Raw genomic sequence first — 13,900 nt, 5'->3', positions numbered from 1 at the left:
CCTGTTACTGGAGGCTTGTGTAAAACTAAATAATGACTGATGACATAATAACACAGTTGTAATTACGTTATGCTGTATTCCAAACCACTTATTAAATGTTTATACAGTGCTTAAACTTCTGCTGAATAAGTAGGGTTAAAGTGTTACCAAGATGGGGTCTACCGTGTAAAATTCAGTATGTATGTTTTCCAGACGCAGGTAAAACCCTGGGGAGGTCACTTTACCGTGTGTCTGGCTAAAACTGTGAAGTTGTGTGTCATTTGCAGTGCTCGAGAGAAGGATCTGGCTCTGCCTCTGTGTGCCCATTCAGTAGCTGCATTCCTGCTCTTGGCTGCCTGATCGGTCTGGGTCGCACCCAAACATGCTCTCTCTCCTCACTTCACACACTTTCTGCCAGATGATTTGTCCATATCCGCGGCACATTCACTGTGCTTTGGAAAATGGTCCATGCAGCCAGTCAAGATGCCAAGATGCTCATTGGTTCACCCAGCCGTATGTCTGTCTGTCACCCATTGCTCCCTCCATATGCAGTGGCTCAGATGCTTACCCATATGTTTCAGCATGTGACTCTGCGTGTGTGTGAGTGTGAGTGTGAGTGTGTGTAAGTGCATAGCACTATGTTTATATATGTGTTCCTTCTTTCTATAGCGGAATACAACACCAGCATTCAGGAGAAGCTCCCTCTCATCATTGGATCGGCAGCCGCGGGCTTGGTTTTCCTCATTGCTGTGGTCGTCATCATCATCGTCTGTAACCGGTGAGTCAGTCCTGTGGCAGTCTTCATGAAACTGCCTGTAAATTCATTGCCAGTAGAACATCTGCAGAAGCTCATAAAGTGGGCACTTTTCCTTTTTAGTTGTTGTCTTTCTATTCAGTAAGCTTGCATGAGGTCTGACGACTTAAATATAAGTTGTACAGATAAAACCATCTGAGTACAAAGATTAACCCTTAATAAATTCCAGTCTTTCAGCTGAAGAAATAATATATAATGCACAATATTGCTATCAAAGTTCACAGTACACAGTGGGTGTCAAATATTTAAGGTTTCAGTTCCTGCTAAGGCCACTCATATTAAAAGTGTAGCTCACGTAGCAGTTCGATGTAGTCGTGAATAGTAGACAGACTATTTTGCGTATAGTATGCAGCCATCTTGGATTATGATGGGTTAACGTCATTGGTTGTGTGCTGCTTTGTGGGATAGTTTGGGAACAACACCAGAACAAAATGAGAAGCTGTGTGATTGATAATTTTGAGGATGATCAGACAGTCAATTAGATAAAAAAAAAAGGTTCTAATACACTGTAGTGGCCCTATCACACAACTTAAAAAAGTATTTTGATGTGTCTTTGCCAATTGAAACTGGTCAGCAGCACGATGTTATAATAAAGTCAGAAAACATAGTATGGTAAAGCTTTACATTACATTGAAAAAGTAAAATATGGAAAATTTGTAATGATTTTTGCCTTGTCTCATACAGCCAATGTCATACAAATTTGTTTTGAGATAAAAGTAATAAAGGAATGTACTGTATATCAATTCTCTGTTTAATATTGCAATAAATTTCACATACATAGTATATGATTCTGGTTAGTGGTATGATTTTGATTCAGTTTATTTTTTATGTATGAAATTTCTTTAGGTTCAATCTAATGTAAGGTAACGTGAGGGCAGGGCCTGTTGTGGCATTGCAGCACAAACAGTGCACTTTATAATGACGTTGACAAAGAAGCTGTATTTAATGTGGATGGGTTACACCTGGCTGATATCCAATCTGCTTAATGAAGTCTGTATGAGCCAGGTATTGATTGGGCTGATCGCTTACTTGATATGTGATCATTTTTTTCTCGTTCATGATGAAGACATCCTGTCTAATAGATAATTGCTTTAATTATTCTAGTGTCCAGTTCAAAACTCTCCCTCACCAATGTTGTCTCGTTGTTCTTCTTTGCTATCCCTTTTGTGATGTTATCAACTATCCCACAATGCATCACATAACTCACGTGTCCAACTATGAACGGTTTCAAAGAATTAACTCCTCCTTATTGTAGATGAACTCATAATGTTGAAACAGTTCATGTAGCGGCCACACTGGAGTGCACCACAAAGGAAAACAAAGACATTTTTGTGTAATATGACTGCACGGCTCGCTCCCCTTTTCCAGTGTAGCAAAAAGTCAAACGCTTCTCTGCCTACAAAGTCTCGGCTCGCTCCATGTGATCTTCGTTGGTGGTATCTTCAGTGTAGGTAAACCTGGGGGTGTTTGATCTGTATCTCTGCCTCTCCCCGCTCCCTGTCTTTGAACCAGAGCTAGAGTTCTTTGTCTTTCCCCCAGGAGGCGTGGCTTCGACAGGGCTGATTCAGAATACACAGACAAACTGCAGCACTACACCAGCGGCCACAGTGAGTAACCCACCACTCCTCTCCGCCTGCCTTTAACGCTGGTTCTCCCCTCAGCACCAAGCAAGCAGCACACCTGTCTCCATGACTACCATCTCACACAGTCATCTCCATGGCTATCATTCAGCCCTCCGCTGCCTCACACACCTGTCTCCATGGCTACCACCTTGCATGCTGGTGTCCTTGGCTACGGACCAGCACAGCACAGCTTCATTTGCCCGTCCCCCACTTACGAGTAATCCTGCCTGTTGTTTGACTCTGCTCACTTGGAGCCTGGATTTAACCACATCAAAACCAGTATTCGAGTGTGTGTTTTGTGCATCATTACATTTCATTGTTAACTTAATCCATTGTGGTGGAAATAGGTCAGTTCTCACTCACATTAGCATGCTAATGCCACATGAGTCATTCGCCATTGTTAAAAAATTAAAAAGACTTGGTGAATGAATGGGATTTCTCAATGATTTTCTTTCTTCATACAGTACAGAACCATATAGCTTAAATGACAATAATGTAGAAATGAATCTGGTGAGAAAGAGCAGTTTCAGAAGTAATTTCACCACGGCTAATCCGTCTTTCTCCTGCCTGATTGGAAAAACGCAGCTCTCTTTCCATCTCAAGTTTATAACCCCCATCTTAATTTGTTTATTTAATTCTGTAATTACCACACAGCTTCATCCTTTTTTCTGTTAATAAATGTAAATGCGTTCTCAATACAATCCGATGACGCTGTGAGGAAAAAGTCCAGTTGGTGATCGAGTGAAGCTATTAACAGCAGAAGCCAATGAGTCCTGTGTGCATCCTGTCCTCACACCAGTCACAGTTCAGGCTTCTGCCCCTGTTTTCTGGTGGTCTTTGCCATCACGGGAGGGTGGTCTGTTGAACAGTGCTTCAGCTTGGGGAGAGATTGTCAGGTTTTAGTAAAGGGGATGGGGGGGAGGTTTGCCTGGTAAGATCCTCTCCATCTGTTCATCTCTGCGGCATGTTTCTTCAGTAGTAGTGTGCCAGGTTTTGAGGCGGTGTGCCTGCTCTTCTAGCTCTGCAGCAGCCTAGGCATGAGTTCAGTATCCATTCAAATAGCCTCAGGCCTGATGTGGAGGTGAGAGCCGAATAATCGGATTTAAAACTCGGGACACTTAAGTCCCTGAACACTTAAAGGCCACCTTAAGCCAATTTACCTGGCATCAGGGCTTAGGAGAGCCAATTTATTTCTTGGAGTGGAGCTGAGCGATGCTGATATAGGGCCCCGGTTTCTCTCCTGAGTGTTAATGGCACTGTGACTCACAGGAGATGATATATATATTAACCCACCTTATCACATCTAAGAGGACCGGAGGTTCCTTGTCCTTGCTGGCTGAATAGCTATACACAGTAGCCACGACGCACCAGTCACAACCACCATTTGTAACTACACTACCTCCTCCATTTTTCTAACCTTCATTGGCTGGATGTCAAACAAGAAATCACATAATTGCTCTGGAATGTGTGAATGCAAGGTGAATTGATTGTTAATGTGCCTGAATGCATTTGACTGTCCAGCCTGTAGGGCTGTAAGCATGACCACAAGAATCAAATATTATAGCTGTTCCTTCCCTTTTTCCAAGTGACTCCAGGAATGAAGATATATATTGATCCGTTCACATATGAGGACCCCAATGAGGCTGTGAGGGAGTTTGCCAAGGAGATTGATATATCCTGCGTGAAGATTGAACAGGTCATTGGTGCAGGTAATGGAAAAATCTGACTGAAACGTGGATTGAATACCACGCTGTTAAATAGCTCAATTGTTACTTGATTTCTAAATACAAATGGGTGCAGGAAAGCTGCTTACTTTGACTTTACCCCCCCCCCCATTTTACCTCTTCACAGGAGAGTTTGGGGAGGTGTGCAGTGGTAACCTAAAGCTCCCAGGTAAAAGGGAAATGTTTGTGGCCATAAAAACTCTCAAGTCTGGCTACACAGAGAAGCAAAGGCGGGACTTTCTGAGTGAGGCCAGCATCATGGGGCAGTTTGACCATCCTAACGTCATTCACCTGGAGGGCGTGGTCACCAAGAGCAGTCCTGTGATGATCATCACCGAGTTCATGGAGAATGGATCTCTGGACTCCTTCCTCAGAGTAAGAAAGCAGATTTCTGTATTATTTGTGTTCTTTCTGTGTCTCACTTAGAACAGAGTGATTTGACGAAAATAGATTTTTAGATACTGCGAGTAGGATTTCATTTGTTTTCTACAAATTAAATTACAGGCCTGTATTGGTGGTCCATATAGTAGATATGATTATACCGAGTGTAATCACAAACTTATTTTGTTTCTTCATTACAATCTAATATTGTACATGAAGTCATTTGTCTGTCCTCCCAGAACTCTTATTTTTAGTCCAGTGAACCTGCCCAGTGCTCTATAGAGAAACACACTAATTTAACTCTCATCTATTAAGAAATTATACAAGATATAGAAAATATAGAAGAAATTATACAACTATGATTGTCATTCCACAATAATAATGAGATATAATCATGAAATGCAAAAGTGGGGTTGTATTCAAGGATAACAGTAGCACAGTTGGCCGTATGGTAATAATGAAAAAATGCTAAGTCAACCAGACAATGTTTGATACCAGACTGACGGCAGCTAATGAAACTGCGGACAGCTTTGCAGTTTAACTTCCTGAACTACCGTTAATGTTAGTTTCACAGACAAGTTGCTTGACCGGCTTTGATTCCTGCAGGTCTCAATTCGTGGGGTTTCATTATGACAAGCCTAAAACATAATATGATGATGTTAAAAGAGGAGTTTCTGACATCTCCATCCACCAGTGTCTGTTACAATCAACAACTGCTGAGCTACCTGCCAACTGCCTGTCAAAGACTGACGTGAGGCAATCACCCCTGCCCTGCAAAGAGAATGTTATTGTTCTTTTTAGTTGTTTCATCAACTCAACAGAATTAGCATTAATTAACTACAGCTGAGCAAATTTACCACCGGCAGTGAGTTGTCATTATAGCTGGTGAAATAAACAGTTGTCAGTTTAAACTTCACCTCTCACTTCCTACAGATTATATTATAATACCCTTAATTATGTCAGTTTGAAATTGTGGCTCTTGCTATTTGACAGTTGCACTCTGTCAAATCTTTATATAAAAACGATTAATCATTCAACCCTAGGATTACTTAACTTAGGTTATTCAGACACCTTGCAAACAAGGATTCAAATCCTTGTTGCATATAAACGCCACACATTCCCTTGCATGTGCACACATATTAGTCTGGTAATTTGACACGGTTTATTCACTCATGCGCTGTAATCTTCAAGTAAATATTATTAGTCTCAGAATCTGTCCTGTTAGAATAGTGTCAATCACTGGTTCTGAGAGGTGTTCTCATCTCCGGGCAATCATGCTTCACAATTAACACTCACAGACTATCTGTGCACCCAGACTATCTTTCTCTTTTATATTTTCTCTGTCAGTCTTTACAATGAAGCAACAAATACCAAGGTCTTGCAAGTCAGAGTCCAGAATGTATGTTTCTCTTTGATGTTTCCCTGGGTTTTGTTTTGTATTCACTCCACACTTGATCCACTGCTGTTTATGCAGTACTGTCTGTGGGTGCATGAAGGAATTGCACACTTATTTTTTTCCCCCCCTGACTCTCTGACAAGAAATATGCAGCTCTCACAAGTTCATGGGATTTTTAATTTTCATAATCTAACCAGAGGAGGATATTACAGAGAACTGGCCATGCTACCCCCATTTACGACCAGCATAAATAATTCAAATACTTTGCAAGACTTAAAATGAGATGTCAGAATTTTAAAAATGAAGCTGGCTATGAGATGAGATGTCATATCAGTTCTTCACCATCTGTCTTAGGATGTTAGTGAAATAAAAACAACATTTTCTGGTGCTCTTTTGTATGCTCACAGCCAAACTAGTCGCTCTCTTTGCATTTTTGGATCAAGCACAAAAGGGAGTGTGATTTATGGAAATTGTGGATGTATGAGCTTTGCCAAAAAAGGTGTATTTTAGTAGGGCTGAACAATTAATCAAAATATCATTGAAATCGCAATATGGCCAAGTGCAAGGTCCAAATTGCAGAAGCTGCAATTTTTTGATAAAGCCAAAATGTGTCACAACAGACCATGAATGAATCATTGTGGTGCTGCAGAGATCATGTTCTCCAGACATAAGGGAAAAAAACAACAAAAAACATGTTATTCTGTTGTTTTGTGGAAACAGATGTGTAGTATAGACAGTAAATTATGTGTACAATTGCTAAAACCCCTTTAATTCCATGTAAATTACTGCACTTGCAGCATTCAACAACAATATTGAATTGAAAACACCTCTTTTAACTATTTCCACCAGTTTAAAAGCTCCCTGATAGTCAGTTTAAGCCTCCGACTGCAAAGACTGCATCAAAACCATCCTCAAGAAACTCACATGCAAGCTCCTTTCAGCAGACTGCTGTTCAGAGCCTTTATTTGCATTCTGCCTCCGACCTCAGAGACACAAAGCAGCAGCTCTTTTTGGAATTTGATCTCGCAGTGAAGGGTGTTTGTGTATATGTAGATGTTTACTAAACATATTTGACAGCACATTGTATTCAAAACAACAGGGAACCTCTGCAGCACCTCACGGTGACAGTTTATGACAACAGCAACTGACAGTGTCAAAGCCTCTGAACATGGATTGTGCCTTCTCTGAGGTGATTGGTGGGTGGTTGTTTAAAATGGTCTCTGCAGTCTGTAGTGAGCTGCCTGCTGAAGGATTGTCTCCCCTGCTGCCTCCTGCAGAAAAACCTGCAGGGAAGAGAGAGCGGGAACAGGGAGGATAGATTGATCAGAGCTGGGCTCTTATCTGCATCCAACATAAGCTGAGAAAAAGTAAAGAGGAGAAGTAAAGAGAAAGTTGGTTTTTGACATAAAACCTTGTTTTCATATAAATCACACAAGACCCTGGTTCACACATTTCTTACAAATTTGCGGTTATTTTCTTCAGGCTAACCTGACCCCAAAGACTTTAGAGGAATCTTTCCAATTAAAGTATATGCAAACACAGCACTCAGATTAGGTGGCAACGTGTATTTGTGAGAAAGGTTTCATGAATAATGCATTCTGCTTAATTGCTGTGGTACACGAGGAGGAGCAGCTTGACGTGAGGAGAAGCATGCGCTCGGCTAATGAGCAGCAAAATGTTTGAAAGAGAAATAGGCTAGTGGAGCGGTCATGCAGACTGTTAATACGGCTGTGCTCGGGGCCCCGCTCGCCTGCCCTTCCAATCCCCTCTCTTAGCCCCTCCGTCTGTCCACACCAAGCCCCGAGCTCCCATGATCCATTCTCTGGAATCTTTCTGTTCTCCAGGCGTCGTGGTGGGTGGTGGGGGAGAGTGCAGGTGTGCGCAGTTGGAGGCACAGCTGCACCACTGCTCCAGACGCTCCCCATGCATGGGGTAAAGCCCTCACCAAAACCGTGGAGGGGAACAGCTGTAGACAGGCAGCCAGTCCCAGCTTAGCCCTGCCCAGCCCGGCCTAGGCCAGTCGAGCCCAACCCAAACCTTGCTGTCGGAATCCTGCAGGGCCTCTTCAGAGAAACGAATACTCAGACATAACTTTTTAACATAACATTAGCCACATACAGGTTGGATTCTGAGTAGATCTGTCAAAATAAAAGAATTATAATTTAAATGTGAATCAATTTGTAATATTAATGACGCTATTTGTTAACATGGGGTGCGTGGATGATGAGTTCTAAAAGAATCATTACAAGAGAGAAAATAACCGTAACATTAATTTTATTGAGCGAAACAAAAAGCTGTTTTTGATATTACATAAAGCCCCTCGGCTTTTAGCGCTTCAGTCTTTACTGCATCTTGACACAAAGCAGTGAACTTACTAAGATGTAGTGGAATACTGTCAGGAAAAGAAGGCCAAGGCAAGGCAGGGCAAGGTTGTTACTAAACAACAACAACAAAAAAAAAAAAGTTCCACCTTTGACAGGGCACTCGGGTTCACTGTCACGACTGAAAGTAGAATATTGAAATTCACCCTGACGTCCTGACTGAATCCACATATTGTGAGGTCACCCAGAATTACTAGTATCCATGCAATAACGTATTCTAACACAATGTCATTTTTACAGCAAAACGACGGCCAGTTTACTGTGATCCAGCTTGTTGGTATGCTGCGCGGCATCGCCTCAGGCATGAAGTACCTCGCTGACATGAACTACGTGCACCGTGACCTTGCCGCCCGAAATATCCTGGTCAACAGCAACCTCGTCTGCAAGGTGTCGGACTTCGGTCTCTCGCGCTTCCTGGAGGATGATACGTCGGACCCTACCTACACTAGTGCTTTGGTAAGAAACGTTCAAATATTACTTTCCTCTCGCTACATAAAATGTGACACACAAACTCACTGAAGCTGGGTCAGAATATGAGGTTTTGAAATACGTTTGATAAATATTATCTTGTGATTGAAAACTTGTCCGAAACTATTTATTGATAATCTCATTCACAGTACAGTGCACTCCGTCGCTGCTCTCCCCATTCAGACAACCATCACCCTTTCACCTGTTCTCCCCTTCCTCCTTCTCCAGTAGTTCACGTACCATACTTTACTCCCAGGGGGTTTTGTTATATCCACCTCCCAGTTTGGATTACCGTCAGCGTAGCTGCCCTTGAACGGTGTCTCTCTCCGGAGGCAGGACACTGTGACGGTCGGGTTCCGGTCTTGCTTTCCCCCGCTGAGGTTGTGCCCTTTGTGTTCGCAGGGTGGGAAGATTCCTATCCGATGGACTGCACCCGAAGCTATCCAGTACAGGAAGTTCACCTCTGCTAGTGATGTGTGGAGCTACGGGATCGTAATGTGGGAAGTCATGTCCTACGGAGAGAGGCCTTACTGGGACATGACCAATCAAGATGTATGTATTTTACTTGCCTATAGTCATTTTTAAAACTTGCTGCAAACATTTTTTAAGATGATGCCTCAATACATACATCTCTCTCTTAAATTAAATCGAAGGCAACTGGACTTGTATTTGTCTGTGGAAGACGTTTCGCGTTTTATACATACATATATTTCATTAACGCCTCACACTCCTCAGAGATGCATTTGGTGATTGTATCTGCGTTCCCTTTGCTAAACAGCGGGTTTTTCACATGGGCTTTATATTAAAATTCCCCCACTTTCACCACAGAGACATAATCAGATCATTTGAAATGCACGGCGGTGCTCAATGGACAATTTCTGCTCTTGACTGGAGCCTCCATTTCCTATCTCCCTCTGGGTAGCGGAGGAGAGAGCAAATTATAGGGAGAGAGATAATGAAAATAGTTTCAAATTGAAAGTGAGAACACTAATGTGCTAAGAGGGACTGAGGACCTTAACGGTTATCTTATTAGCAGCTTCAGATAGTGTTTCTGCTCCATCGGGGTCCTCGTTTGGAGGTCTCATGAATGAGATTAATCTGGGTCTGAATGGAGCTCCTTTAATGGCCCTGGTAATGAGCAGGGGATTGTGCGTCCTCGTCACAAGTGTCCTCCGGGTTGTTCCACTCTGTTAACTGTGCACCACCTCTGTTTGCCCCCCGACCAACAACATCACTGGTCCAAGTCAGAGATATCTTTAAGGTGGCTTTCTGGAGAGAGAGCATTAAATACTTTGTAAAGGCCAGACATGAGGTCACCGCTGGCAGAATGCAAGTGGAAATGTGAACTTAGTGGAATAAGGTTTATGTTCCTAGTGACCTACAACGGGTGTTTAACAACTCTTCTCATGCAGAAGTAATAAGGTGATTGGTGCACAGATATGTGTGTTTATACATCTGTATGTATTTATGTAATACTTTATACTATTTAACAGTTGTTTTCACCACAGTGAGAAGCACAGATGCTGTTGTTATGTGTTCATCAGAAGAGAGGGCATCGGTCCCGACAGTTACGTCATGTTAGACAAGACTGTTGTGAACGTCATTTACTGTAAATTGGGGGTATTATCCAACAACTCTAGTATGAAATATGTTTTATATACTTGTGACATTTATACAGTTTGAGAGGATGTTTTCCAGTTGGATCGTATTAGTGGTGGAAAGTAATTCAGTACATTTCCTCAAGTACCGTACCTAAGTCCAGTTTTGAGGTGCTTTACTTGGGTGTTTACATTTTTATGCTACTTTACTTCATCTCCACTAAAATTCAGAGGGACATTTTGTGTTTTTTGTTCCATTACATTTATGTGGCAGATACTGCTACAACTAACTTTTGAGATTAAGATTTTACATAAAAAATGTGATGAACTGTCAAAGATTGAACCAGTGGTTCCCAATCCTTTCAGTTTGTGACCCCTTACAAAGCAGCATTAGGGCTGATAGCAGGTCCATCATAGAGTAAAGCACTTCATATGGTTCCACTTGAATAAAAATATTCAGCATTTCACACAAAGCTTAGAGAAAATTACAAATTACAAAACCCAGGATTTTGAATGCAGAATGTTTACTTACTTACCTATTTTTTTTTTTTTACACTGTTTTATTGGTATTTTTACTTAACTAAAGGATGTGAGTCCTTCTTCCACCACTGGATTGCACACTCCCCTTTCCTCCATCAATCCACCTCCTCTTTGTAGAGCCTTGTAGCAACCCTTAGAGATCTCTGTCTCCCCCTGCAGGTCATCAATGCCATAGAGCAGGACTACCGACTGCCCCCACCCATGGACTGTCCCAGTGCGCTTCACCAGCTCATGCTGGACTGCTGGCAGAAAGACCGCAACAACCGGCCCAAGTTCAGCCAGATCGTCAACAACCTGGACAAGATGATCCGCAATCCCAACACGCTAAAGGCCATGACTCCGTTATCTTCAGGGTGAGTGTCGGGAAGGCTGTTGATCAAACTGTATTTATGAGATTTACATTGTCGTTAACACTCGTAGTCATGATGTATGTGTTAAATGTATTTTCTTCTCTTTTCCTTGCTCTGTCCTTCACTAGCTGTGTGGTGTCTGCATGTGTGTCTCTGAAAGCATCCCACAAGACAGGCCTGTTGGTTTTAGCATCATTTCACATTGATGTGGATAAGATCTAGAACAATATAAAGCGTCTGAGTCTCTCCCAATGTAAAGGCTTTCCCCTTCCTAACAGGAAAGTCATGCTCCTGCAACAGTGCCATCCGTGGCACAGTTCACTTTTGCCGAACATAGTGTCTCTTGTTTCTCCTGGCGCCGAGCGGTTATGTAAATTAAAGCCTTTTGGTTTGATAGATCAAATCCTTCCCACGAAAGCTTCAGGCGAATCCTGGATTGAAGCAGTTGTGCAATTTTCAAAACAAAACATTTTGAAGCATTTCTGCTCTGGGTGTTAGTTTCCTTTGAGAGCCAGGGTTTGCTGATTTCCATTATCCCCGTCTGTACTTTCATTTGTGGTGGGGTGCAGGACCGAGGGCCAGATTTTCCACAGACGCTGAGTGGATGTATTGGCTCCCTGAAGCCTATCACTTCATTTGGAAAATATACTTTATGAAAAATCAGTTTGGAAAATATTGGTTCATGGTGGGATTCTCTAAGTTCTGTCTAGTCTTTTGAAAATATAATGTAATAATTAATGTTTGAATCATATGCAGGTGGTCTGGAGTGACTATGATGTTAGACCTGCCACTTTGTATTACCATTACTCTACTTACTTAATGGCTTCTGCTTGTGCCCCCCTCAGTGTTCATCTCCCTCTGCTGGACCGCAGCATCCCTGACTTCTCCAGCTTCAGCACTGTGGACGAGTGGCTGGATGCCATAAAGATGGGCCAATACAAAGACAACTTTGCCAGTGCTGACTTTTCTACATTTGATGTGGTGTCCCAGATGACCATGGAGTAAGTGCCGATGATTCCTGCTGTTCTGGGTCTGATACTCGTAAGGGAAACGATTGCAAGAGACGGATTCGCTGCGTCTCTTGTATTCTTGAAACCTGAACGAGCACCAGACTCTGCCTCTGGCCCCGTTATAAAAGACATTAGCTGCTCTGCATGTAATTAGCAGATCGTATTATTGCAGTTGCAAGGCTGAACAGTGGGCACAATAGCTAGAAGCTATAATGGTGCCCTTTGTTCTCCGCCATGTGTTCAGCAGGCCTCTCTCTGACCTCACTTAAAGTATCGAGAGGAAACATGGGAATATGTTGTTGGTTAGCTAAGATACAGGGAGAAAAATCATCACAAAACACCAAGATGCAATCGGGGTTAAGAATGCCACCTGTGGAGAAACATATAAAAGCCATTTCCTGTCTACGGATAACACTATCCCAAGCCGGAGATGAACCCGCGGAGATGCCGAGCTTCAATTCTTTGTACAAAACAGATGGTGATGTGTAATCCAATAAGAGTGATCACTGTTGAGATTCAGCATCGGGCGAGAGGCAATTCGTTGTCATGGGATAAGAAACTGCCCAACAAACAAGCTGATGCCACTGACTTGGTACAAAGTGGAAGGTTCCATTTATTTTGGCCATTTCAATATGACACACGACCTCTGCAATGAATGTTGTGTCTGTGATCGATTTGGGGAAAAAAGAGATGTTGCGAATTTGTCATTTGTAGCGTTTGTTTTGGCAGTATGAGACGGGTGGAGTTTCACCACATCAGTCAGGAAGTTTTTCAGTAACAGAAAACACACTGAACTGGCATTCAAACATTTTTCTCTGATTATATGAGCGTTCTGGGCTCAAAGATGGATGATCGCGCAGCTGTTTCTCGGCAAAATGACAATGTATTATGTCTGCTGTTTTCTTCTGGTCTTCCTGTCAGTCCTCAAGCTGTTATGTTATCCTTATATTGTTTTGTTTTCATTCTGTTGTGTGAAGTTGTTTTTCTCCTGATAGAAAAATAGATAGACTGATAGATAGATAGGAGAGACTGTTTATAGTGTGCGGTAACATCAGTCTGACATCTGCTTCTGTCTCTCATCACAGCGACATCCTGAGGGTTGGTGTGACGTTAGCAGGCCATCAAAAGAAGATCCTCAACAGCGTCCAGATGATGCGGGCACAGATGAACCAGATCCAGTCGGTGGAGGTTTGACCCTTCCGAGCGGAGCAGAGGGGGGAAAAGAAAAAGGCGGTTGGGATGCGGGTGCTCTGGGTGCGGAGGATGGAGTGGAAGTTTTTTTTTTTGTTTTGTTTTTTTTTTTTTGTTTTTTTTTTCGCGTGACAGTGTGTCTGGTCTTCCCACCAGACAACCATTCATCCCCCGTTCCCCTCTCCACTTCCCTCTCTCCTCCTCTCATCCCCTCACCCTGACTCTCTCTCCATGCTTGGGGTTATCTGTGGAGAGCTGTGGAAAACAAAAAAAAATCCATGTGATGAGGCATCAGAGGGCCGACAGCCAATCCACCTCTCTGGAGCCAGGAACATGGGAGGTTAGAAGCGACCAGCAACACATTTTTCAATCTTCCACCAATTTTCATTTGATGTTGAACATTTATTGTTTTGGTTTGTTTGTTCTGATAATTTTGTAAAGATTTT

At 42.5% G+C, this 13,900-nt stretch overlaps 1 protein-coding gene across 1 annotated transcript in view; it reads left to right on the top strand.

The window, feature by feature from the left end:
* Positions 1 to 13,457, top strand: part of ephb2 (EPH receptor B2) — a 150,515-nt gene extending 137,058 nt beyond the window's left edge. The window contains exons 8-16 of the mRNA XM_022761370.1: positions 649 to 757; positions 2,333 to 2,400; positions 4,002 to 4,124; positions 4,267 to 4,514; positions 8,538 to 8,753; positions 9,168 to 9,317; positions 11,063 to 11,256; positions 12,099 to 12,254; positions 13,349 to 13,457. Of these exons, the coding sequence (XP_022617091.1) occupies positions 649 to 757; positions 2,333 to 2,400; positions 4,002 to 4,124; positions 4,267 to 4,514; positions 8,538 to 8,753; positions 9,168 to 9,317; positions 11,063 to 11,256; positions 12,099 to 12,254; positions 13,349 to 13,457 (1,373 nt within the window). The remainder of the gene's footprint in view (positions 1 to 648; positions 758 to 2,332; positions 2,401 to 4,001; positions 4,125 to 4,266; positions 4,515 to 8,537; positions 8,754 to 9,167; positions 9,318 to 11,062; positions 11,257 to 12,098; positions 12,255 to 13,348) is intronic.
* Positions 13,458 to 13,900: the final 443 nt, after the last annotated feature.

This window comes from Seriola dumerili, unplaced genomic scaffold (assembly GCF_002260705.1).
Source record: "Seriola dumerili isolate Sdu_G_001 unplaced genomic scaffold, Sdu_1.0 BDQW01000409.1, whole genome shotgun sequence".
Classification (NCBI taxonomy): Eukaryota; Metazoa; Chordata; class Actinopteri; order Carangiformes; family Carangidae; genus Seriola; species Seriola dumerili.
The sequence above is the reverse complement of the archived record's forward strand: the minus strand, read 5'-3'. Positions and strand labels throughout refer to the sequence as shown.